Source organism: Molothrus aeneus, chromosome 8 (assembly GCF_037042795.1).
Source record: "Molothrus aeneus isolate 106 chromosome 8, BPBGC_Maene_1.0, whole genome shotgun sequence".
Taxonomy (NCBI): Eukaryota; Metazoa; Chordata; class Aves; order Passeriformes; family Icteridae; genus Molothrus; species Molothrus aeneus.
In genome coordinates this window covers 31093967-31120854 of record NC_089653.1, presented here as the reverse complement: position 1 = coordinate 31120854, position 26888 = coordinate 31093967, and the positions used below count along the sequence as shown (strand labels likewise).

Below are 26888 nucleotides of genomic sequence, written 5' to 3'. Positions count from 1 at the left end.
ATTTACAGGCTGCCTTTATTGTGAAGCACATGGTGATCTAATTAAAACTCTAATTAGGGCTTGCCTTTACTGAAGCCAAGCTGAAGGAACATTTTCTAGACTTTTCACTGACAGAATAAATAAATCCATTCTCATAGAACTGAAATAATTCGGACTTTTTTGAAGGATCACATCAGGAACTGGAAAGAAATAAGCCCATTTTTAAAATTCAGCTGTGCCAAGAGAGTCCCATGACAATATTCACCATGAGCTTCCCTCAGGTTTTACAACCACCAGTGGAATGTACAAATCTCAGATGCTTCACTAAACTGAAGACAATTTATGCAGCCCTGCAGACTCAATTTTAAGCTTTATTTTTGATTGTTGTTTTTTTGTTGTGGAAGGCCATGGAAGGTGAAAATTCTTCATATAAAACAATGAGAGGGGTAACCAGCACTAGTTGTGCTGCAAGATTTTCTCCACCTAGAAGTTCCTCATCTAGACAACTTAAATGCCCAAAAAATTCCTTATTTTCAAAGGTCCTGCCTTTTGCAAAAGAGTCTTTCAACAGTTATTGAATACTCTGCTAATCAAACATCCCAGTTAATTAATACAAGGCTGGTGTTCAAAGACAAATGCACAAAGAATCTCTGTATATTATACAGAATCTCTGTATATTGACCTGCAAACACAATTTCACCATTTCCTCATTGCCAAGGATGGTCAAACACAGGTTCCAGAGTTAGGGCTTCACTGCTGACAGAAGCTTCAAAATGCAAAATGGAAAATACAGATTATAAACCTCTGGGGCCACTTGCAGTATTCACAGGGCTTTGAGGAAGGCATTCTCAAAGGGGTTTAAAGGAGTTAAAAACATATTTATTTTAAAAATTCATTCCGTTCACTTTCTAGCCTGTGAGAACAGAAAGGGAGGAGGTTTCTTTCATCACTTATTTCTGTGCTTTGCAAAAGTCAGGATGTGCAGACCGTGTCCTGCCCTAATTTAACCCATACAAATTTGATGTTTGCTGCTAAAGCCTGGGAATGAATACTGCTCAAACCCAATGTTTCATTAGAACTAATATGGAAAATGTGACTCAGATGTACAAAGGATAATCACTTCCTCCATTAAAGCAGCCCTGAGCATTGTTCCTGTCCAGAAGGCAAAATGACAACAGTTGCACAAGCAGCACTCAATTCCAGTGATGGGCTTGTATTAAATCAAGGACACACAGAGATTTTAAAAATATTTTTATTATTGTAATGAGACTGCAATATTATCTAAATAAACTTTTCAATCACTATTACACTCTATTTTCCTCATGAAGGTTCCAGTTGGGAATGCCACAAAGTGTCCTGCAACCTGTACACTTAAAAGTTTATAGAAACATTCAGTATGAAAAGGCCTTTGCAATATGTTGTTGTTTTTATTTTTTTAACCATCAAGAGTTATAAATCCAAGTGTTTACTGAAGTAGATTTATCTCAGAGACCCACTGACAAACAGCTTCAAGGGCTCTCAAAGAACAACTTTGGGTGTGCTCACAACTCTCTGGGAGTCTTGTCCATCAGGGCTGCTACAAAAGCAGGAGATGGAGCAGAGCTGTAGCAGTCAGTGTGAGCCAGAATTCAGGCCACTGCTAATTACAGTTAATTTTAATTAATTCTGTTGCTCACGTAATACTTAAGGCAAATTTCCTTGTGTACTCATTTTCCCAAGCTAAAGCAACAACATAAGCACAGTTCACAATACACTGAACAAAAGGTATTTTAAGGTAATTTATGTAAGATGTGGCAAGAACAAATACAACACATTGCAGTTTAACTCCTACATTTCTGCTGAGAATGATGGAACTCCCTTTTTCAGTTTGCATTCAGACTTGGAACAGTCTTTTTATCATTTTATCAGAAATGTTATTTAAGACTTGAACCAAAAGTTTTCTGGAGCTGGAGGTGTCCCAAAGCTGATGGGAGTTCTGAACACATATCAACAAATCCTTGAACAAAAGGAGAATCCAATGCACTGTTACTGCAAGTAGACAACACAAAAATTACATTCAAATGAGAGACATTTTATAGGATTCTTTTCATGACAACAAACTCAACTTCAGTAGCTCCAACAAGCTGGGAAAAAGAAGAATTTAGGCTTTTAGCCTAAATGCCACAGCCTTCAGTTTGCAAGGGCAGTGTACCATCAGCAGCCACTCCTCAGCTGTAAAATTCCTCATCAGCAATACACAGAAAAGAGAAATCTGACATTAGAAACAATAACACAAACAAGTACTGAAATACTGGCAAAAAATCAGAATAGAGGTTTTTGGTGGCATCCTTGTGTGTGTGGACCATCAGGTGTGTTAGCAGGAGAAGTATCTCCTGAAAAAGCCATTGTTTGGCCTTTGCACAATGCTTTTTTCACCTTTTGTCAATCAGACATTCAATAACCCAGCAGTGACTGGGGACAGCACCAGCAGTGTCCTGACCCTGCTGCTCTGGAGGTAAAACCTTCTCCCACCCTTTGACAGACAGAATTCAGTCCCCAGGGTGTGCAGGGAGTGCACACTTGAAAATAAAATGGAATATAACACTCCCTTAACAGGAAAAAGCGATGTTTTATGGAATGTCAGGAGAGCAACATTTGTAAGTGAACCTGTTAAAGATTCCATCCCAGCCAGTTATGGAAATGTCAATAGTGAACTGATTTAAAATAACAGTATATTTAAACAAGAAATTGGAGTGGAAAAGCCATGATGTTCCAGGAAAGAACTGTGTGCTTTGTGATCTCTATTTATTTTTAAATATATTTATATTTTTACAGTACAGACTAAGTCATTTTTACATACAAATACAACAGTATTGAAGTTTTATTGAGATTTGATTTTTAGAAGTAAATGGACCAGACTTTGACACAGGTATGGAAGCCTTTCAGCACATCTTTAAATTTGATTCCTGCTACAACTGAAAAAGTGGAAATATTATTGTATAACTTTATCATAAGCTTCTTTCCCCTCTTGTGAAAGTGCAGACAAATTTAACAAAAAAGCAACACCACAGTTCTTAATCCTGACTTCCAAGACATTTAACAGTGTTTGCTCAAATCCCACAGATCAGGTATGACAGTGATTCAAGAGAAAAGTGAATTTTCACCCAGTGGAATCCCAGTCTGCCAGACAACCTCACAAGCACAGAACTCTCACTCCTGTGTCACCTCCTCCTTTGGCTGCTTGAGTTCACTCAGAAGCTCCTTCCCACTTTCCCCTGCTTTTGAGGCAAAGAGAGCAGCTCCCCCCTTAAAGCCCAGGAGCTTCAAGCTTCTGGCATAATCTGCATACACAGCATGGATCAATTTATGTAAATGAGGCATTAAGGAAAATACAAATTAATAGCAAAACAAAAAAAACTCAGAATCCTTTTTCCCCCCTTCTTACTCCTTTCCTCTCCCAAGGTGAAAATGCTGAACATTGCTGCCAATTGTGCTAATCCATTATTTTTCAGCACAAGTAAGAAAAAAAAAGTTGCTTTAATTCCTCCTTTTGAACTCATATTGGTATTTATAAAGTAACATGCAGAGTACTGTAAACTAAACCAGACAGATTTCAGACATGCTTAAGTACCTACCATGATACAGTGGCATAAATTGCAACAGAAATCTTTATATCACAAAGATTTTTTCATTAATCAGACCTGAAGTTATCTACATGACCTATTAGTGGCATTTTTTATTTACAGGCTGATGACTCCATAGGTATTATTTACATAAGCATTATTATTTATAGTATATAATACAAAAATCTGGGCAACTGCTCAGCTTCCCAGAACAGCAGGTCAGATGTGAAGATTGAGTGAGCACAGACAGGATTTCAGAAAAAGGATATTTGTGTCATCATTAACTTCAAATGCCCCGTACTTCAGACAAGCTTCTACAAATAAAGCTGCTCTATCAAAGTACCTCATACTGTTACATGGAAAACAAAAAAAGAGAATAATTTGTTAGGATACAAACCAGAACAGTATTCCAGGACATCACACCAAAACACTTGCAGAGAGGCTTTCTAAAACACTTTTATATCTCCCCTTCCTCCTTGCACTCATGAACTGACACTTGCTATAAATTTTCCTGAAAGATCAGGGCTGAAGTTACTCAGAAAAAATCATAGGTACTATAAATCATTACTGCTGGCTCCATGGGAGCTGGCAATCTGAAAGCCTGTAGTAAAATGAAATGTCAGTCAGAGCCCACAGGTTAAAACTAATTAAAGAAAAACATGCTTGTGGGAAATGGATTTGTAAAGAATTCTCAAAGTTTGACAGAAAGTTCTCCTAGTATGCATTTGTATGTAAACTTTGAGATAAGAAATACTGACTTAGAAATGCTATGGAATTGGATAGACATTGTTGAGAGAGAAATGGAACTAGAAACAAGTTTTAAAGGATGGGTATGTAAATAAGATTAGATGCTTTTGAGAAATATAACAAGAAACGCTTATAATGTATTGTAATTAGGAAATAGTTGGCTTCTGACTGTAATAGCCTGAATTATAACTATGATATAATAGTTATATTATATTATATATATTATCTGTATTGTCTCACCCTTCACATGAGAGTGAAAATGGAATAAAAGTTTGTAAAATGCCTCTCAGCTGCCCCATCTCTGGGTCAGAAAAGGATGTGAAAATAGAAACAGATACCAGAAATAGGTGTGGACAAGAGCAAACACAGGTTGTGCTGTTTCACCTTTACCTGTGTAACATCTCTGCAACTTTTGTGAAGCAGCCAAGAGACAAGAGGACCAGAATGGCCTTGGATTTCTGGTTGACCTGTGGGGAGCAGAGGTGATCGACCCAACGGCGCAGCACGTCCGCGCACTCCTCCGAGCTCAGCCGCACCTGGGGACACAGCAGAGCCTGAGGGAGCCCCCAGTGCCACACACACCCTGCTGCTGCTGCATTCCCCTCAGGGCAACGCCCTGGGCAGAAGCAAAAGCATCTGAAACCATCAGTTTTTAATAAAAAGCATTTTGCTTGAGTTAATAGGGCATTAAGGAAAATCAGAGATATCTCGGTATAAAAATACCACTTGGGTCACTCCATTTTTAGATGTGATTAACATCATTTTTACCTCAAGCTTTTCTAAATCTAAATCTTCTAAAGCTTTTCTAAATCAAGAAGTTACTCTTCATTCTTTACCAAAGACTTAAAAAAAAAATTCTTAATTTTTCTGAAAAGCAGCATTCCCTCACTTAAAAAACCTAAGTACTAACTTTTCCATTCTTTCTCCAGGAAACAAAACAGAAACTTTACCTAAGAGATGCTGAAAAATACTTACTAATTCCTGCCCATTTATAATGTGGAGAATTAATGCTGTGTCTGGGTAGTTTTGCTGTAATTTGCTGTAACAGAAGGTGATGTCAATTTATGTGGGTGGTGGTAATTTTGAAATCAGCTCACACACTACACAGAGCTCAGCACAAAGTCACTTCTCAGTTCATTATCCACATCCAGGAGCGGGGTTTGGTAGTTTATTACCAGCTTTATACTGCTGAAGCTATATGGACCTTCCCAAACTGCTGAAAAATTAAGAAATTGAGTATTCTAAGCCTTTTTAGGTCCCAGTCCTGTAATGTGGACAAGGAGAGCAAACCTGTGAGGTCAGAAGGCTGAATAATCTGCCAGCGCTGATTGAACAGCCTGGCCTCTCATAGCTGAATGGTATTTCTAATTGATGTTTCAGTGATTCAGGGAACTTCAGCACCCTGCTCAGCCTTCCTAAGCACAGATGCTGAGCAGGTGGTCGGTGCTCTCAGCCTGGGAAGTGGGGAATTGCTCACCTTGGCCAGCCACGCCGCTCGGTTCCACTCGCCGTAGGTCTGCAGGTAGCGACAGGCGTCGGCAGCCTTGTCAATCAGACACAGCAGCTGCACCCCCTCTGGAACACAAACATGCACCCACTCAGGAAATAATCCAGGGAAAAAGAGCTGCTAAGTGTGCAAAAGGATCCCCATATCCTCAGCACATGAAGATGTTGAGAATGCTCTCCATGTAACCTGGGTGCCAGTTATTGCATCTTCGTTCTGGGCTACAGAGGCCAAACAAAGCTCTCATTTATCTTTGTTTTGAACACAAATTTAGGGGTTCACAGGACTTCTCATCATAAAGACATAATGATCTTTGTTTAATAGATTAAATTAAATATTAAATTAAATAAAATAAATAGATTTCATGGGTAGTTCTTTATTTTAATTTAATGTTGTCCACAGTGCAATTATTAACAGTCTACAGAGTGGAAAGTAGTTTTTTTCCAGGCAAGTACAGACTTTTAACTCTCTCAGCATGTTTATTTCAGTTATATGGTTGTAACTGAAATATTTCAGTTATGTTTCAGCTCTTGCATTAAGCAAAATTAACCTGTACTTGTAAAAAAACACGTATTATGAATAAAGTTCTGAACTGAAAAGGAGACTAAATCTGTATTTCACATTTTGTAACAGGGACACCAAACTTTAGTTAATCCTTTAATTAGAAAAGTGGAAAATACATGTTATGTGATCAGCTTCTTCTTGTGCAAACAACTGCTAAAAGATTTACTCCAGAAGTGAATTTTCCAGTGAAAATAAATCAAGACAAGCTGGATTTTATAACTCAGTCACTGATCATTTTTGTGTTAACTACTCCATGCAGTGTCTACTGCAGCACACCCAACATGTAAGATCCATCACAGCTGGATTCACTCCTATTTTACTGGCATCCTTAAAAATGATGAGAATTATCAGTTTACAAGCAAAGAGAAAGAGATATTTTACCTGCAAGCTTTCCATTGGCTATCATGTTGGTTGCTACCAGTTTAATGGTGCTTTGAGATGGCCCTGATGAGGTGACAGTTGTGACCAGGCAAGCTTTGAGTGAATCACAGTAATAATGTGCATTCTCTGAACTGGTTTCCAGCAGTAGTTGCACTGCTCTGTCAGTCTGGCAAGAGAAAAAAAATACAACTTTGACCACAATATATTAATTTTGTTTAAAAGCCTTTCTATTTTTACCCTTTTTAAGACATGTAACAAATAAACAATGGAAGTTATTCTAAAACAGGCTACAAAAATATCTCCTTGTCTAGTAATGACTAAGATTCTACTTCAATAGGTCACTTGCAATAAGGACAGCATTGAAAACTCATCATGAATTTAACATAAGAATGCAAAAACTCTGCACTGGGCTCACACAAGTAGGAAATAACAAATAAAGCTAGAAAAAGCTTTCTTTGAATAGGCTAAGTACACAAAACAGACAGGGAAGAAGAATAAAAAATTCAAATATTACCCACAAACCTGGCCCAAGAGAAGAAGTTGATCAGCACATTTCCTGGTATGATCATATGTTGATCTCTTCACTTCCTGGAGATTTACCCTTTCCAGCTGGAATTTCTGGACAAAGAAGGAAAAATATTTTAAATGTAAGCCTACCATAAGAAATAAAACCAGGCTTTCACAAGACATTTACATATCTTGCCAGTTTTTTGACCAGCCTCTATTTTTAAGTGTGAGGAATGTTTTAACACAGACTGGTATGTTACTAATAAAAGTGAAATATGCACAGGGAACTGAGGGTTCATTGTACTGATGACATTCCTTTAAATTTGGTTTTGAACTCTTTGACATACCTGGAAGTAAGAATTTTCACACAGCACATCATAGCATATATCCAGAGGATTTCCCAGCTGCTCCTGAAGGACAGCTGTGTCTGGCTTTGCAGGCTTTTCCTGGCATAAGCTGTGCAAATAGTGGGCAGCAATAGTCCAGAAGTGCAGTTCAGATTCATCCCCATACAGTCTGAGAAGATACAAAGCAGGATGTGAAACAGGCTTGTATTTTTTCATACACCACATAAAAATAGGATATATTTCATTTTCTCAAGGACTGGGCATTCCTGTGGACAACACAAGAACTTTGCTTTATCAGTGGGACAAACTGAGAGAGAGGATTATGGAATGACATTCAGCAAAGTAAGTTACAACAGCATTTAAACCCCAGGAATGTTCAGCACAGAAATATGTGGAAATTGATATTTATTATTATTTTGCACTTAGTCACTGATATCCTCTTTCAACCACAAGTTACTAAGTTTGAAAACATCTCTGAATACAGACAGACTAAAATGAGCTCAGTTTAGGCAGAAGAACCACACAGAACAAGGACACTTGAAATAAACCCCAGGCCCTGCCCTGTTTGTACAGAGCTATTGTGAATTCTAAATGACATTTTGGGGCAAGATCAACTTAATGTAATGTGGCTGCCAGAGCTGCAGTTATAAAAGTGCCACCATGACTGAGGGAATTTCCTTGTATCCAGCAAGCAAATAAAACTGTTCCAGTGAGGTAAAATTTCCATTTTGGTTCTAAGGCCACTCCACTAAATGGGTAACAAAGTAATTTAGGGACTGTGCTAAGTTAAAGGACAACTGGGGGAGTTCCTAAACTTCAGCTCATTCCTGTGTATTAATAACATCAAGATTTTCCTAGGAAACATTTCCTGTATTCATCTGAATCTCTTTTACCTGGCAACCAGGAGACATCTCTGCAGGAGAGTAAAATCTGGATCAAGCAGAAGTTTCTTTATGTCACTGCAAAAGAGAAATTGTTAAACTGTAAAGTGCTGGGCAGGATTGTTTGGTTGCTTTTGAACACAAACAGGATCCATCACTTACAAACTGAAAAGATCAACCCCCAAAATACAGAATTTCTTTTCTGAAATGAAAAGATGCATCTATGAAAACAATTACAACAGGAATTATATATAATTTGAAATATAACTCCAGGGGCGAATGCAGGGAGATCAGTTATATTTCAAATTATATATGAAATAATTTGGAACTCTTTATCCTTGCAATATAAGGAATCACCACCAGGGTGTATGCAAAGCTGCCAATTAGTCTGCAGGAATTCTACTAATTACAATATTAATTCAGCTACAAATAATCTTGCAGCTATGTGGTGTCACAGCAGAAGGGATGCACATGCATCAATTTAGGCTTTCCACAGGTGTTTCAGACTGGATAAAAATAGGCTGTTACCTTTGCCATCCTACTAAATGGAAGGACAAAAGGAAAAGGGACAAAGTTGTCTATTTACTAGCTTGAACTATAATTTTCAAGGTTTAAATTGAATGTCAAAATCTGTTTTCTCTGTAAATAGAGCAAAGTGCAACAACATTACTCTGGAATTATACCTTCAGCAAAGGATTTTTGGAATAATCTTTTTTTCCTCACAAATAAGCCTTGGAGTATTTAAGTAGCAGTGTCCAATGCAGTCTGGATCAGCATAAAGAACCCCTAAACCCCTGAGAAGTACTGCCTAAAACACTCCGAATGTTCACAGGTCAGTTGCAAATCATGTACTGACCCTATCAGTACCTTTAAAGCACCAAGTTTAGAATTAAATAAAATTTACATTAAAAATCCTTTTTTTTTTAATAAAAACTGTCATTACTCAGGCACATCTTTAGAGAAAAGAATTCTTTCTTCATTAACTGTGAGTTGCCACAAACTTCAGATATTTTGCCTTCTGAGAATTCCATAGCTTACACAAGTAATAACAGAAAAATTCTTACTTGGACAATGAATTCAACTGCTCTTGAAGAAGGTTTTTAATATTTTCATTCTCTGGATAATCACTGGAATAAAAAAAAAAATAGAGGTTTTCTGTGTTACAAAAATGACAGAATTATCTGAAAAGAGCACTACTTGTAGGAGAAAAACACAGATTAACAATTACATGTTAACAATTTTTCAAATTCTTTGGGTAAGCCATTGATACAGGATTCTTTATCCAGTTCCCAGTTCCAAAATAGCAGTGAAAGATTTGGTTTGCTTCCATTGAGCCTCAGAGTAAATTCCAATCTTTCTTTTCCCATTTTTCTTTTTTTTCATTAACCATAAAATTAATAAAAATGGCAATGCCTAGAGCATTACTAAGTGACCACGAGCACAGCCCAGGACACAGAAATGTGCTCCTCTGGTGATGGGAATGTGGCTCTCCAAGAGTACAGACAGCTCTATCAGGATATCAGAATATCACTTTCCTTGACACTTTAGGAACAACTCTGATGGCTGCATTAACTTCTAGAACAAAGAGAACAGAGTTTTTCTCAGAAGTAATATAATGCCATAAAAATATTGCCAGGACTGAAAGCAGACTGCAGTTTTTAACAGCCAAGTGCTACTGAAAGCCAGAAGAAATACCTGACCTTAGAGCCTTACCTATATTACTTTCAGTAATAAATAGTGAACTAATTATAATTTTGACAGTCCCCAAGAGTGAGGAAACTTATACATCCAACAGTTATTTGCACAGAAAGACTAATAAAAGATATAGGCTTTAAAAAATAATAATATGTTTTATATAGATGTATATTTTTTCTTACATGTCCATAATATCTAGGGAATATTTCTCATCCCAGGGTTGATGCAGCAGGAATGCTTTTAAAGCTAATGAAGCCCTTGGAACAAGCAGGTAGGGACACCAGACAGGTTCTGAAACAAAAAGAAAGGATTCATTGTCCAGAGAGTCATGTACAATAATGCTGTGTTCATTGATCAGAAAATGTGCCTTCAGAAAATATACCACAGAAAATGTATCACAGAAAATATCCCACCAGAAAATGGGCACCAGAAAATATATCACAGAAAATGCACCACAGAAAATATCCCACCAGAAAATGGGCACCAGAAAATGTATCACAGAAAATGGGCACCAGAAAATGGGCACTAGAAAATGTATCACAGAAAATGTACCACCAGAAAATGCACCACAGAATGTATATATCTAAAAATGTACTTCCAGAAAATGTATCACAGAAAATGTGCACCAGAAAATGGGCACTAGAAAATGTATCACAGAAAATGGGCACCAGAAAATGTCCCAGGTTGTTTGCAAGCACCAGGAAAATCATACATAGAAGTCTTTTCACATACCCAGCACAGACTGCTAGACACAAAAGTTTTCAATACACTCAACAAAAACATTTCATAGAGGGTACAGGGTTATCAGCCATGGTCAAATGAGAATTTCAGGATATTCCATGGTGACTTTAGCCATAGACTCCTGGAATGCATTTTACTGGCTTTGGCAGAGCTGTGTACAATGATTATTGCTACATGGTGCAAAGTAAAGCTAGACCCTATAAATATCATAAGGCATGTTTAGTTTTGCTTTGTCCCCCTAATTCCTGTACAATACAAGGATATTAAACCCCATCATCTGGAAAGGATGGTGGGAAGTTTAGTAAGATACAAATGATAAATCAGTGAGTCTGTATCCAGTACAAGGTGTGGGTGACAGGCAGCAAATGCTACCCAGTGACTGAGGAGTAAAACAAGTACAAAAAGCAGCTCCATCATTAACATTCACAACTCCCTGTACTTGGTGTGCACTCAGGGATGTAGGACTCTTGTAAATGTGATTTGGTAATTAAAACATTACCACAGCAGGACAGCTCAATCACAGGCAGCCTTACAGCTGGCACAGCCTCCTTTCAGCTTGCTTGGCTTTACAACATTCATCTTTAGAACTTAATATTGCAGAAAACTCCTTTGGTAGCAAAAATGGCTGTGATAAATTACATGTTTCCTCAAACAAACCCACACCACAGCTCCCCACATCACAGTTTATTACATATGTCTTAGAATCTACTGGTTTTAAGGAAATTTAAGAGTAAAGGTAGGATTGACTCAAAAGGCAACAACAAGAAGAGTTATTTGGAAAACCAGTAATAATAAATACAAAAAAAATGTAGTTTAGTCAACTAGTTAAATGTTTCAAGTCCCTTCTTAGACATATGGCTAAAAAGGCCAACAGCGTTAATATTGCTATTTTAAATGTCAGTTTGAAGAGCAATGAATCAATCTACAGACACCTGAAAAAAAATCAGAAAATACATTTTTACCCATCAACAAATGTTTCTAAATCATGTAATGAGTATCAGTGATGCAGGTACTGATACCTAATTGATGTGTCAATGCTTTTTGAGTCAATTTGCTAGATATCAGTACAAAAAGCTCTTATTTTCTTCATTTATATTTAAATTAAGATATTAAAAAGTATGCGCTATTTGGGAGATTAAACTTGTATTAAAAAAACCCATGCATATTATTGGTTTCTCTGGGTTTGGATTGAAGGCATTTGAGACAGAAATTTGTGTTTGGACTCAGGTGTTTATTATTTCTTATCAGTAAAACAGTCTCACTACTGTAAGTTTGGCAGCTTTTCATTAGAAGGCACAAAATGGCCAACAATCTCTTGGTACAAGGTCTTTTAAGACTAAACCATCCAATTAAGAGCTGACACCTGGATTGTTTTCCCTTTTAACCCAATCACTGATCCCACAGAGCCCACAATGGGGACTTTTCTGCCCAATTACAAAATGCCACCCAAACCCAAGAAGAAGAAGGAAGAAGAAGCATGAAGAAGAAACTTAGGACGACACCCTGTGACTTCCATCTTGCTTCCATCCACAACATACTAAAAATCCCAAAACCTAAATTTCTCACCAAGTGATACACCTACACTACTCTCTATCATCTATTTCACACTTTTGTGGATTCTAGGAATTGAATCCTACAAGTCTAGGAAAGTCTTGAAGTTTAGGAAACTTTCTCCATGAATGAGGGTCAAAGTCAGTGCTCCCCTGGGGGTCAGGGCACCCCAGAGCAGACAGAGAAATATCCCTGATGCCCTGGGTTTCCACACATATGACCTAAGCATAAAAAAAATGACCTGTATCCATGAAAAGCAGTAGAAAGGCACCAACATCTCCACATGTGACAAGTGCCTGCTCTAACAGAAGGGCTGAGCTCCACTTTCCAAAGAGGAGGGCAGAAGTGCCCAGCAGTGGGCAGCAAGGAAGACATGCCAAACCTATTAAATCCTGCTCGTCCATCCTGAAACACGAGGGCTTCATGGACAAGTCCAGCACTCGGATGCATCCATCATCTGATGCCAGCACCACTTTGTCTGACGTGCACCAGTCCACGTCCAGGACCCGGAAATTCACATTTCTCCCGCTCCTTAAACTGCTCACCATTTGTACCTGCAAAAGTTCAGTTGTTTTTTATTTTTAGCAGCCTCTCCATCACCCATTGTGAGGCTGTGTCACACACCCAGGAGGCACAGCACAAAATTCACCATGAAAGGTGAAGTTAGCTATAAATCATTTCAATAATGGTCTTTTCTGGAGAGTAGGGAATTTAGAAACCTTAGAGTAGGTCACATGCTTGCCCTGGAACAATACTATTTCCTAATTTAGGGCTGAGAAAAAATCCTTTTGAGCATAGTGTACAGCTGCCTTTTTGTTATCTTTTCTAACAAAACAGGATTAGATGTATAATAGAACTGAGACTATAAAGTATTACTACAGATATTCTGAAAGACTTTTGACTGAAAATGTGAATTTAATTTTAAATGCTTTCATGTAGGAAACTCCTTTATCCTAAAAAAAAAGAAGGAACAGCTACAGTATCTTGTGGCACCTAAACTATTCAAATGTGCTACAAGGAGAGACTCATTGGGTAATATCCTACTCTGCTTATGTAATTCACAGTAGTTGTTCATATCTGCTGTCCATTCTTATCATCAGTGGAGTTTCATATTGCACTAATTAAGGGTCTGAGTTTGGAGCTGGTCCTCATTACAAAGGAAACAGGAAAAAAGTTAAAATTCCTCTTCCATACCCTGATACCCTGAACTTATTCCAGGGCCTAAGTTAAAACAGTACAATTGTATTTCCTTCTCCATGGTACTATAATCCCCTGAGAGACCTAAAAGCAAACCCCAGAAGGTTTGTGAACATAACTAGAGAGTTTGTGAGTAAGAAGAGAAGCTAGAGTGTTAATAAACAGGTGTCTGGTTTTCCCTAACAAATCAATTGACCATACACAGAAAACCTGCAGTGAAAGCAATCTCCTCTCCACAGATTAAAGTCTCAAACTGGGGAGTCCCTCTTAAATTTTCAAGGTCTGCCTCAAAACCATTACAAAAGGATGACAAAGAGGATCTCAGACACTGTCAGCTTTAAGAGTGGAAGACACTTCTCATTGATGGCAGCTCAAAGATAATTCATAGGGTGTAAAAGTCTTCTGAAGAAGCCATATGAGTTTATCATACAAGTGCCAGCAAGAAATCCTGACTCAGTAAAACTTAATCCCTCACTCATCCTCATTTTCAGAGCTGAGGTGTGGGCTTTGAAGAGAAGAGTCTATCAAACCCACAGCCACTTACCTCTTTGGAATCCCAAATTTCTACCCCATCATTGTACATTGCAAGGAGTTTTTGGTTTCCTTTCCCTGGGGCAAACCGTATTTTTTTCACCCAGCTCCGGTGAGTAGGAATCCCCCTAAGCAAAGACAAGATTAGGATCCATCATTCTGTACCAAATATTGTAGGAAATGGAATCCTTTCCAGGAACTTTACAGATCCTGCTATTGCAGAGACTGAACAGAACAACCTCTCTATAGATGCACACACAAATGGATGTCCAGATTATGAATTTATTAAACTAAAATGATGAAAAGCTTAGAATAAATACTACAATACTTAATGTTTTACCAGAAGCCACTGCAGATTTAATGTAAAAAAAGATATCTAGCTGGTTTTAAAACCTTGATTAAATGTTAATTCTTCTGAAAACACAAGAGATTAAATGTAGGGAACTGTGACACAGTAGACATTTTCTGAATTTTTATTCCAAAATGTTTGCATTTTTCCCTACAGTAAAGAACAAAAATGAGGAAGGATGAAAACATTCCACATTCTAATACTCATCCTCTCATGTTTGACAGACTTAATTTGCATTCATACCTGGATACTCTAGCTTTCAAATCCCAGAAGTTTAAGTTTCCATCAACATCTCCAAGTACCAGGATATCCCCTTTCCAGGCAATACAAGTAATGCTACCCATACTTCCCTGAAAATATTTAAGAAACAGAAAAATATCTTGTGATTAATAGACTCAAACATATGAATAAATATTTCAACATTGGTATTCATTAAAAAAAATATTATACAACATGATAGACTAAACTGTACTCAGTTAAAACAGGAAAAATTATTTATAAGACTGTGAAAACAGAACTGCTATCAGTTTTTATGTAGGAATTCATTTCAGATTTCAAAATACTACATTACTGACTTGCTGCTACAAAGCTTATCCTTGATTTTTTCTAGCAGTCAAAGCTAATCAAAAAATTCAAGCATCAATGATACAGAAAAATTGGAACTCACATCTGGGGGAATTCTTGCACTGTCTTTTACTGAGTTTCCCTCTACTGTGAGATGATAAACCTGCCCATCAGCACCTGTAAACACAAAGTGCTCCCTGGCAGAGATGTTCTGGCTCAGCTCTGATTTACTTTCAGCTTCCTGCAACAAACTTTAAAAAGAACATAATGAGACACAATTATTTCTTTCTTGAAATCAGAATTGCAAGACAAATTCTACCTAGTGCACAGAAACAACACAAAACAAAAAGTATATATTCTTTTAAAGAATTTATATAACAGTTAACTATTTCTTACTTCCACTCTTGTGGAAAAGGCAAGTAACTTGTCCAAGGGCAAGTAAGAGTTTTACTTGAAGAACCAGGTCACCAGTGGACTGCCATAGACACACCTGAGTAACGGGTACAGCAAAGTCCCACATGCAAAAACTAAAGGGAGGGCCATCAAGTTGTTTTGCTTGCTATGTACTCAAGAATCAGTTCCAAAATATTCTTTTCATTAGAAGAATGGCACATGGTGGGAAACCCACAATTGCTGTAGGCCAGGACTCCATCAGGAGGGGGGATACCTGATCACAGAGGATTCCACACTGCTGACTTCAGTGTCTGATGCCACTGTCTGCCGGGCCATGGCCTCCCTGGCTGCCAGCTGCTTCTTCCTCAGGCTCTTTAAGTTATGGGAAGGTGACCACTCCTGTGGAAAATGGCCCAGGAAAAATGGAAAAGACAAAGGTTTATTCTCTGAATGTACTGGGGCTTTGGAATGATATCCAAGGAAATTGCTTTCTGCAGTTCCTCCCTCCATCACCCAAGGGACAGAGCAGATTTCTTCACCAGAACCCCCTTTTTTCCTGCCTTCATTTGGTGACAGATGAAATGTTAAAGCACTTCTCTGTATATGCTACAGCTACAGTAACATTTTCTGCAAAATTGTTCAAAGATTTTATACTATTTCAATGTTACATTTATTAAAAGATAATAGCATTTATTCCTTACCAAAGCAGTGGCTGTAGGGGAGTTTTTAGACATTTCTCTGAGCAGAGTGCAAGTTCTGACATCCCAGATCTCCAGTGGTTTGTCTTTAAATACCACAGCTAGGTACTGCCTGAAACAAATGAGAATTTACTCCAGCAAGAGTCATTTGAGCATTTTACTTCACTTGTGTTGCTCACAGCAGCACTCTGGAGACCCTCAAAAACTACAAGTTAGCAGAGCAAATCAAATTCCCCTCTGAAGCTTGTGATTCCCTTGAGTTACTGAGGAGCAAAAGAATGTCTAAAAAGAATTCCCCTCAAAGCTAACAGAATTATAAATTTCTGCCAGCTGGTTCTGCACAATTACTGTGGAGGAGACAAGGGGGATAATTCAGAGAGAGCAGCAGCAGCACCTCTGATCTCACCATGTTCAGCCTGAGTTGATGGCACAAAATACCAGAAAAACACACAAGACTGCAGGCTGGACAGAGGTTTTCCCTCCTGCAGATAATACATGCCACTTCCCACTCTCAGGATAAATGAGCATTAAATCATCCCACACTAAAACACTTTTCAGCCATGTCTTCAGACTGCTCATCTGTGGAGCTGGGCGAGTGTAAACACCTTTAATCCACCACTTTTCACATTTAACTTGAAAATACAGAGGGCATGCAGCAATTTGTCCTCTCAGGCACTCATCTTGCATTCATCTCTCTGCAAGTGAACCTCCTTTCTTGTCTCATTCAACACCCTCCAGCCTCTTCATCTAAGCCCAAGGCTGCTCTTAATTTTTAATGCATTATTAAGAACATCGTATGGTTGAACTCTTCCAGATTCTCTGGAACTCCTACACACAAAAATACTTCTGTGCAAGCTAGAGACATTATTTTTTTTCCTCCACTATAAAGAAGAAACTTTTAAGATTTAGAGACCATGCCCTATTAAAATCAACACTATTTTAATTTCATTTATACAAGAAAGTGAAGTAATTTTCCAGAGTACTATAATTATCATTTTTGATACAATGAAAATCAAGACCTCCTGTCACAGGCCTGAGCTCAAAATAATGAGGACTTGAAAGGAAAATTTGGTCATTTATCAGCTGACTTTTCAAACAACTATATCTCACACCTGGTTTTCCAGCAGACAATCATTGCAAAGGTGTGAAATACTTACAAAAGCTAAATAAATACGAATAATCTTTAATGCCAAACTTCCTAGTTTTAAGTAAGGCTTAAGTTATAGAAAAGTGAATTAACTCATAACAGAATCAAAGTTGAAAAAAGACTTTTATTCTCCTTAATGTCATCAAAAAGCCTGTTCAGTAAACACAATATCTGTAAGAAATAAAATATTAATTACTGCTTTTGCAATGTGATTGGATCTCGAAGTGACAAAGTCAACCACAGAAACAATCACAGCTTTTTCACTTAGAAGTAATATTCTGAAGCATTTTCCTCTTGATTGAATATGAGTTGAATATTTTCCTATACGCTCTGGAGTGCTTTTTTTCCTGGAATATCTATGATATTCTGAGGATTTTCATGCAGCACAGTGAAATTTGTAAACCTCCCAAGGCTGAGGCACTTACTTCAAATGAGACACCTTGATCATTTCGATGGCTGGCTCGTCATTGCCTCGCTCCCCGCGGAATGCAACGCTCCTGCCTGGAGCACAGAACGGGGAGAACAGCAACAGTCAACAAACGAAACAGAAATTGAGACATTTAAATAGAAACTGCTCTGGTTGTAAACAGAACCAGCTTCCTAACCAAACCACAACATCTCCAAATCACCTGTCATCTCTAAATTACTCTTGCCATTGTCAAAGTTTTACTGCGTTTCATTTTACTGCATTTCAGAGTTCATCATTAAAATCTCCATGTTTACATTAAATATATTGTAAACTCTGCTGTCAATCTTTACATTAAATATATTGTAAACTCTGCTGTCAAATCTAACTCCTGGCTCACTTCCAGAGCACAGCAACTCAAAAGGATGCATCAGGATTACATAAATATAGAGACGGAGTTCCAACAGTTATTATTTTCCACTCAATGTCAATGAGAGATTCTCTCCATTCCCAAAGGAGGAAATTCATGAATAGATTTCAAGTTTGATAAGAGAAATTAACTCTGCCATGAACTGAGTGTGATAGAATTTCATGCTGAGCTACATTCTACACTTATCAGAACCATTCTCTCTTCCTTTCCAGCTAAAATAGTAAATCTTAAACGTTTATAATTTCATCCCCAAGAAAATTTTCATCCACTTGTAGGAAGTGTTGCAGAATTATAGGTGTTAGAGATAGATTTATCAAAATAAATCATGATCTACAAACAACATCTTCTATGCAAGTTTCATTCTCCTTAGCTTTAAAGAAAATTCAAGCTATAAACTTTAGCTCCTCTTGTAGCTCACAGCTAAATTACCTAAGCCAGCTACATGAATAAATCTAGTTATAAGAACATGAGTTAGAGCTCTCCTGTCAGAGGCTACTGGAATTCTTTCTACTCTATTTTCAACATCTTAACAATTTTCTTTCATATTTCTCTTCAGAAACATACATGAGAATTTTGTCAAGTAAATCTGAATCAGCAGTTTTCCTGAGCCTAAAGCAGGAAGCTGGGCTCCTAAATGAGGGAAGAAGCAAAAACCAAACAGTTAAATTGCTGTGCCTTTTTTGAAAGATTTAAAAGAGGAAATGTACCATTTTTAAGCAGACCAAGTGCTAAGGTCTCATGTATTAATATTTATTCAAAACTTGGTTGCCTGCAGAAATTCTGAACCTTTAATGACTTCTGCCTATAATTTACAAGCTGAGTGAAAAATCAGATTCCCATTTTACATGAGATTAATTTCCCAGTGCAAATATCTTTTCTGTTTTGATTTTAAACAGATGAACAAAAGACATTATATGAAAAAACTTTACAGTAATATTATGCTACCAGAATAGCCTCTCTGTGCAGCACCCTGGAAATACAACTGAGGTTTTTCCATAAGTTTAAAAAAAACCCAATTAAAAAGTCACTTTGTATAAACCAATTCAGAATTAGCCATGTGCTACAAGACTGAGGCTCTTCAATTAGAAGTGGCTCCAGGCTTTCACATTCAAAAATAATGTAAAATTATTGAAGTCCTTCCTCTTCTGGGCTGTGTAATCTCCCTAGTTATACCTCTTGTGCAAATACTGAGTTCATTACAAATGTATTTATCATCCATTATGAGGCCAAAATAGTTGTAACCTGTTAATTTTGCTATCAACAGGATCTTTTAACAGTTATTTACTCTTTAACCTTTCCAATTCTTTATAAAAGTACCAGTTTTTATTGTTTAAAATCCCTTTTACACTCATTCACACTCAAATCCTGACCATGTGCAATACAACAAATGGTTTGACACTATTTCAGGGGCACATGAAACAGTGGATGCAGACTTTGACAAAACACATTTGGAAATATGGAAATATGTAGAGTTTGTGAACAAAATCCACCACTAACACCCCATGTGGCTGCTCTTAAACCCTCTGCTGACACTTATTATTCTTTTAATAAATTCTTTAAATTTGACAAAACACATTTGGAAATATGGAAATATGTAGAGTTTGTGAACAAAATCCACCACTAATACCCCATGTGGCTGCTCCTAAACCCTCTGCTGACACTTATTATTCTTTTGATCACCTTTGCAAAAACAAGATGTTTTTGCAAAGGTGATGCTTCAAGTCTGTCTGCAGAGCACCAGACAAAGCACATCTTGTGGCTTCACAAAGAAGAGCAGGAAAAGTTAAAGCTCCTTTATTATTTTATTTTGTCACGACAAGAGAAAGAATTAAAAGAAATAGAACTTGTCACTCCCCAGCAAATCTGTCAGCTCCTGGAGCAGATTTCCCAGGAAACACAAACCTGTTGGAAGGTCCACCAGCTGCAGCTCATTCCTGACCAGTCCCAGATTGTTGGGTGTTGATGTGGCAAAGGAAATGAAGCCAGTCAAGCTGATCCACTCAATTCCCCTGTGAGCAGAAGGAAATACATGGAGCATATCAGCTAAAATATTTGAATGGTTAGAAGCCTGAAGTATTTTTTTTTCACATATATTCTTAAAAACTCAGCACAGATGTAATTTCATCCATTTTCTGGAAACATCATATTTAAACATAAAAGGAAGCTACACATTAACAACTATGGTGTGAATATAAGTTACTGAATTAAATTTAAAAACAGCTTTCTTTTCAGACTGCATTAGCTCTACTTTGGTTAAATAAAAAATGCATTAGAAACACTGTTAACTTCTGCAAAAAGCCCTGACAGATACTCAGCAGTGGAGTGGATTAAAAGCCCTGCTCTGATCAAATCAGGGTTACTATCAAACAACTCCAAATTCCCAGCACACAGGAAAATTCATGTGGGTGGCAGTGTGGGTTGCCTTATTTCTTTCAGTCCAGAGAGAGGAGAAATAAAGATGATATAAAAAGAGAGGCCCTGAAGAGATTTCACAGAAGAACCAAAAACCTGAGGTTTTTTTTTCATTTTTGTTCTTTTAGATCACACCAAAGCAGCTCCCAAGCAAATCATGTTGCAGTGCTGCAAGGATGTAAAGTTCCAGTGCTTTAAAAAATAAATAAATAAAATTGAACTCAACAGAACATTTTGGCAGCACAGATGGACCCTCAGCCAATTCCTAAAATACACCACAGGGCAAAAGGGACAGAAAGTGGCTCTGGGTGGGACTATCCCTAAACAAGACCCTTCTCCAGCCCCATTTCCCACACACACTTGGTGCCTGCAAAAATTGCTTTATCTGTGAAATAAATCAAGGAGCTCTTCTAAAGAAAATTGAACTTTAATACACACATGTGCCCAACTTCATTTTAACACAGATAAAAGGATTTAAGGTTTCCTCCAAGCCTTCAAACACGGATTACTTAAGAACTGTTCCCAGGACAAGTATTCTGGTTCATCAGCTGCCTGCTTTGGAAGAATGTGTGTGCAGCATGAGAAAAATAAATAACAATATTTATGATTTACTGTCAGTAAATCCAACTCACACTGCATTAAGTAGGAATTTCCTAAATACAATGTACATGGGTGAAACCAAAAAGCACTCCCATGATATTCTGCACATACAATTTACAGCCATATTTATTATTTTAGTTCAAGCTTTAAAAACATGGGAAGCTTTATTCCTAAGTCCTCAAGAAAAGGTAAAAATTTAGGACCCAGTCTTTTTCCCAGCAGGACCTATGGAAGTTCAACCATTAATTTCAATAAAAATGAGAAGTATTCAATTATTAATTGAAACCTTTCAGGCATGACTGAATAGAAATCTACAAGTGCAGTAATGGGTGACATTGTAAGTCTCCAAAGGGTCATAAATCCAGGGAACTTTCTGAAATGGAAGAAATGTGAATTCTGACACTTTTCCATTTATCTCAGCTATGTTCTTTGGGAAAAGTCCACTCCTAATGCATTGTTATTGCTGGTACTTATTCACCATTCTCCTGCAAAGACCTGAAGCATTTTCTACATTTCTTTCATCAGCTCAGACTGAACAGGGCAAGTCCTTTTTCTCTGCTGCTGCCTGGCCATCTGTCAATACCTATAAAAATCCACAGAAACCCAAGACACTCGAAATCAAAAGGAAACCTTAGCTCAGCTAACTGCTTGCACCTGAAACAACATAATTTTTGTCACTGTCATACACAGAAATTGAGAATCTGAAGACAGTGTTTCAAATTTTAATGATGGAAACAAGTAATGCCTTCCCTATTGAAATAGCAAACATTTCCTAATAAAATCATATTTGCCTATCAGAATTAAGGGTTCAGAATTCAGCTGTCAACCACTTCTCAGACTGAATCCACTCTTTTAAAATGCAATATTTAGAGTTTCTAGCCATTCAACTTGTCTCAGTTACTTCAGGAGTCAGACTCAGTTGTCTTGATTAATGTTTCCAATGCATACAAATCACAAAGTGCACTGAAGTGGATAAAAACACAAATTACATTTCTAGTTGGGAATAGATTGTTGTGACTTTATGACATGGCAGCTGCTACTTAAATTTAGGGATTCTAAGAAAAAGAGGAAGGCAAAATGGGAAATTAAACCATGTGTACTCCCAAAGTGGTGGTAGATATTTTTCATTCTAATTTCTCTATTCAAGGAAAGTTTTTTTAAAGAGGTGATGAATGTTTGCAAAGCAGTTTCGCAAAGAGCAGTCAGCTGAAATTCAAATGCTGAAACAGCTTCAATTGAACAGCTAAAATTTGGATGTAATGTAGTAATTTTCAAGTTGTGCCTGCAGGCCATAGACATTCTTGTTACAGTCAGCAAGATTTTAATTTTAAAAATAAAAGCTGTTGCAGCCTTGAACTTGCTGAGCTTCAGTGACAAAGAATGAGCAGCACTGCTCCAGTCTCAGCTATTTCAATACCAGGATAAGCAAAAGCAGAACTGAGAGCTGCAAATGTGCCACTGAACTGAAAGCTGTACTGCAGGCAGTTTATTTGCATGTCTCAAATATATTCTTCTCTGCACTGAAGGTGTTTTATTATCTCCTGCATTGCCTACTGTCCCCAGGTATCACACTTGGTTATTTCTTGATTTCCCCCCTCACTTACACTCCTGGCAGTGGCTGGGTTGATTTTCCCTCTTTGTGTGCTTTAAGCATTTCTGCTGCTTCTTACCTCCATCTCCTTATAAAAATAAGATTAAACTCAACAGAAAAGTATTTACTTCCATAATTCTAAACAAACAGTGAAAGCTAAGTAATAACCATAAATAAAATTAATATTCAAGGTTACTCACAAGTATGAAATATCTTAAAAGGAAGGACAGAAAGGTAATTCTTCCCCCTTCTAGTCACAGCACAAAGTTTAAATAAAAACAAACAAAAAACTGACTATACAAAAAAATCAGCAAAAATAACTATAAAATAAATAAATCAGCATGTGACTACATATGTAGAACACTTTAATCTCAAAAAAAAAAAGAAATCATAATAGCTAAAACCCAAACAACTCAGTGGCCATTAATTCAGAACACTTGTTTTTGTAAAGGGAAATTGCCTGATTTTTATTACATTTTCTTCCTAAATAAAGAGCACTGAACTCTGCTAGCCTTGAGTTACAATTTCAGGGTATTCTCAATTACATACTAAAATAATGATGGTGCCTGAAGGTGTTCTTTCAGATAAAATGGAAACAGAGGCATTATTCAATCCATCCACATTTTAGAGGTAAAGTAACAATTCCCAGTGAAAGAAGAACTTTTGCACTCCATGAAAATGAATTTAAAAAAAGAACCTCCATGCCTTCCTCTAAATTGGTTGAAGGATTCCTTTGAACTTGTAAAAATTATGTAGAAAATCATTCAGATAATAGAGGAAACTAACAAATATTTAAAAGATGTACCCTGATAACAGCTTAAGGCTAAATAAAATTCACAAACATTTTGTAGGAATTCTAAAAAAACCTGTTGAGGGCATTTGATAGAAAGGCAATATATAATTTAAGTTGCTCAAAAGTTGCAAACCCTTTACAAAATTGAAAAACCCAAACTAACAATACTTCTACTAATGCACAAAGCTATTTTTTTTTCAAAATTGTGTTTATTTCCTCCTCCCTCTCCATCTTACTTTTTTTTTGACACATGAAATGCAAATAGGGGTTTTCATTCTGAGTTCTATAACTGCTGTCATAAAAAAGGACTCTCCTCTTGAGCTACATAACAGAAAGTAAAATTAAAATAATTTCATGTGTAGCTAATGGTATGAAACCAAGAGGTTTAAATGGTTTAGAAGAGAAAGGGCCAAGTAATCACACCACAAATATAAAGAAATGTCTTCATTTTGGTGGTAGATTCCAAGCAAGTTTCCACAATGAACTCTCAGAGCTGCCTATTCTCAGCAACCTGCACTTTCCTTAACTTTTTGCAGAATGCACAGTAAAATGTAGACCTGAACCAGAGGAAGGCTTCACAACACAATTCTGATACAATTTTTTATTAATATTTGTACTAGAAATTAGTGTTTTATTTTCATGTTTAAATCTGCCTGGAAATATTTATCCAGCAAGCAGCACCTTGAATATCTGTGCCATCAGTTATCCAAAAAGTTCTGCCATTGTGTGCACACAAACATCCAGTACAAAAGCTTTAAAACTTACTCTGCTCCTATCCTCTGATTCCTATCTTCAGTCTTTAAAAAATTATCTTTACTTCCCTTAGGATTAAAACTCTCAACAGCAATTTCAGCCCCAAAGACATAAAGTAAATAAAGCCTGACATACCAACCAGCATTATTTCGAAGGACTCAATCCCAATAGTTATAGAATAAATAAAGTTTCTTGTCCTAAAAAGACTTTGTCCTGCAGTGCACTGAAGAGGCTGGAAGTAGTTGATATGCATCCCAGATCAGCAGGCACAGATGCAATTCCAGTATTTCTTTCAGGGTAATTTTCATTACAGTTCTGTCAGGATGCTACAGCTCTCACCCAGCAAAGGCAGGGTAGGCACTCTACCCTAATTTCATTAACAATTTTCCTGATTTCATTAACAGCAAAGCAAGACACCCACACTGCTGGGTAACATCACTCAGGTGTTTCAGCATTTGTTTCCTAGAAGGATTAGAGCAGGAATGAAAATGAAACTCACTTGACTTCACAGGAATGGATGCTTAACTCTTTGTGAAGGAGTCCACTTGTGAGGTGAAACACCAGGACAGAGCCATTGCTGGTACCTATAAAAATTGATTAAAAATATAGGCACATATATTTCCTGTTCTTCCATGCTTTAGTGAAATGCAGGATTAACAGCTATTTCTCACTCTCTCTCTCTTATTTTTAGATACCTGTAACTATATATATATATATATATATATATAATCTATATACAAACTATATATATATATATAAACTATATATATATATAAAAAACTCTCTTATATTTAGATACCTACAATTCTCTTATTTTTATATACCTGTAACTATATATATATATTATCTATATATAAACTATATATATATAAAAACTATATATATATAAAACTCTCTTATATTTAGATACCTATAACTCTCTTATTTTTAGATACCTGTAACTATTAATATCTTACAATTTTACAAAAACTATGTGAATTTCTAGCACTTAAATCCCAAATATTAAACCCTCTGCAGCCACTGATATCCCCTTGGATCAAGACATTTTCCCAAACCTTTTTGCAGAGCTTGTAGAAAATCTGATTATTTTCCTTACATTTCCACAACACACCCATCCAGCTGAAGAAGAGAGGGATGTTCCTGTTCCTTTTTGCTTTTGATTACTGGAGATGGGTAAATGCATCAAGGAAATGCTTTAACTGTTATCCCCCAATAATGCCAGGGGAGAATCCTGGGTAGATTTTATGGAATCATTAAAGCAATTCTGCTTTCTCATTCTGAAATAATGACTTCTTTCAAATTAGAAATCAGTATTCTAGTAGCTTTGAGCTTCAATTACATCAAAAACCTTCTGAAATACTGAAACCTACAATTTTCCATTAGACACTGCATTAAATTCATATCAATCCTATGAAATACAGCAATGGATACCTAAAGAGCCATTCAGGTATGTTAAGAAAAAAGACCTTGCTGTAAATGCACTTTACACCTATTTGTTTTCTAATCTTTATATTTCACCTTTTTTAACAGTTGCAGCTCATGGGAAACCACAAGTTACATTTTAGCAGCATCACATCATGTCATGATGGACTGCCTATGGTTTAGAGCACAACTCTGAAAGAAGATGCCAGAAAAATCAGCTTTAAATAGGGAAAATTCTGAGTTAATACATCAGGTGCTCACTGGCAACAATTCTAATAGCTAGATGAGTTTAACTACATTTGTGGTAAGACAGAATAGATTCATCCAGAAAAAATAATGTGCTGAAGGTGTAATTTTAGAAATTCATATCAGAGCAAAAATAAAGTCTCTGTAAAGTTCATTTGCTTGTTGTGGGAATGCAGGGCTGCAGAAGTCCCTGCTTCTTGACATTCAGAATGAAGTGGGAGCAATACATAAAATGCTGAGTATATCAGCAGACCAATATCACAATAAATACGAGGATAAATAAAAACTTGCTACTATATTGCATTTTGCAGGTAGCATTGCATAAACCCAAGGCAAGAAAAAAGAACCCAAGGACTCAGAGAACCAAACCAATACACGGGTCAATAACTGCAATAAATTACAAAGCATCAACAGATACATTTTTTTTCTGTACCAACAACGATATTTGAATTTAACACGGGTTTTATTCTTTTCAGAGCAATGAATACCCTGCTGAAGGCACTCACCAACAGCAAGGATGGGCTCATACTGTTTGATGTTTTTGGTGGTGAGGGGCGGGCACATGCGGATGGCGAAGGGAGGCAGAGGCAGCCCTGACAGAAGCCCTGTCAGCAGGAATTTGAGGTGCACTTCCTGCAGGAGTGAATTCCTTAGCTCTTCTCCAGGGCTTGCACCCTGCCCTGCTTAAAAGTGAAAGCTCTTGTTAGCATGAAATTTTAATTGGAGATGTTATAGAAAGTTTTCAGACAGAAATTTGTATAATATAAATTTGCAAACAATGTATAAATAAGACACATTTCTTCCTCTTAAGCTTGGCATGATGAAACTTTTCTGAAGACTGGTTGCTGTTTAGAGTT

At 37.0% G+C, this 26888-nt stretch overlaps 1 protein-coding gene across 2 annotated transcripts in view; it reads right to left on the bottom strand.

Annotated features, from left to right (window-relative positions):
• Positions 1–1215: 1215 nt before the first annotated feature.
• WDR11 (WD repeat domain 11) overlaps positions 1216–26888 on the bottom strand; it is a 36066-nt gene continuing 10393 nt past the window's right edge. Inside the window, exons 10-29 of one of the 2 annotated variants that reach the window (XM_066554581.1) lie at positions 26538–26714; positions 24863–24947; positions 20117–20223; positions 17804–17879; positions 16235–16343; positions 15808–15932; positions 15244–15391; positions 14820–14926; positions 14241–14355; positions 12882–13053; positions 10390–10498; positions 9577–9639; positions 8525–8590; positions 7632–7800; positions 7300–7395; positions 6778–6943; positions 5806–5903; positions 4719–4864; positions 3851–3930; positions 1216–3326 (exon numbers count right to left, since the gene is read on the bottom strand). In XM_066554581.1, the coding sequence (XP_066410678.1) occupies positions 3169–3326; positions 3851–3930; positions 4719–4864; positions 5806–5903; positions 6778–6943; positions 7300–7395; positions 7632–7800; positions 8525–8590; positions 9577–9639; positions 10390–10498; positions 12882–13053; positions 14241–14355; positions 14820–14926; positions 15244–15391; positions 15808–15932; positions 16235–16343; positions 17804–17879; positions 20117–20223; positions 24863–24947; positions 26538–26714 (2372 nt within the window). In that variant the 3' untranslated portion in view covers positions 1216–3168. The remainder of the gene's footprint in view (positions 3327–3850; positions 3931–4718; positions 4865–5805; positions 5904–6777; positions 6944–7299; positions 7396–7631; positions 7801–8524; positions 8591–9576; positions 9640–10389; positions 10499–12881; positions 13054–14240; positions 14356–14819; positions 14927–15243; positions 15392–15807; positions 15933–16234; positions 16344–17803; positions 17880–20116; positions 20224–24862; positions 24948–26537; positions 26715–26888) is intronic. The other variant, XM_066554582.1, reaches the window with a different exon arrangement.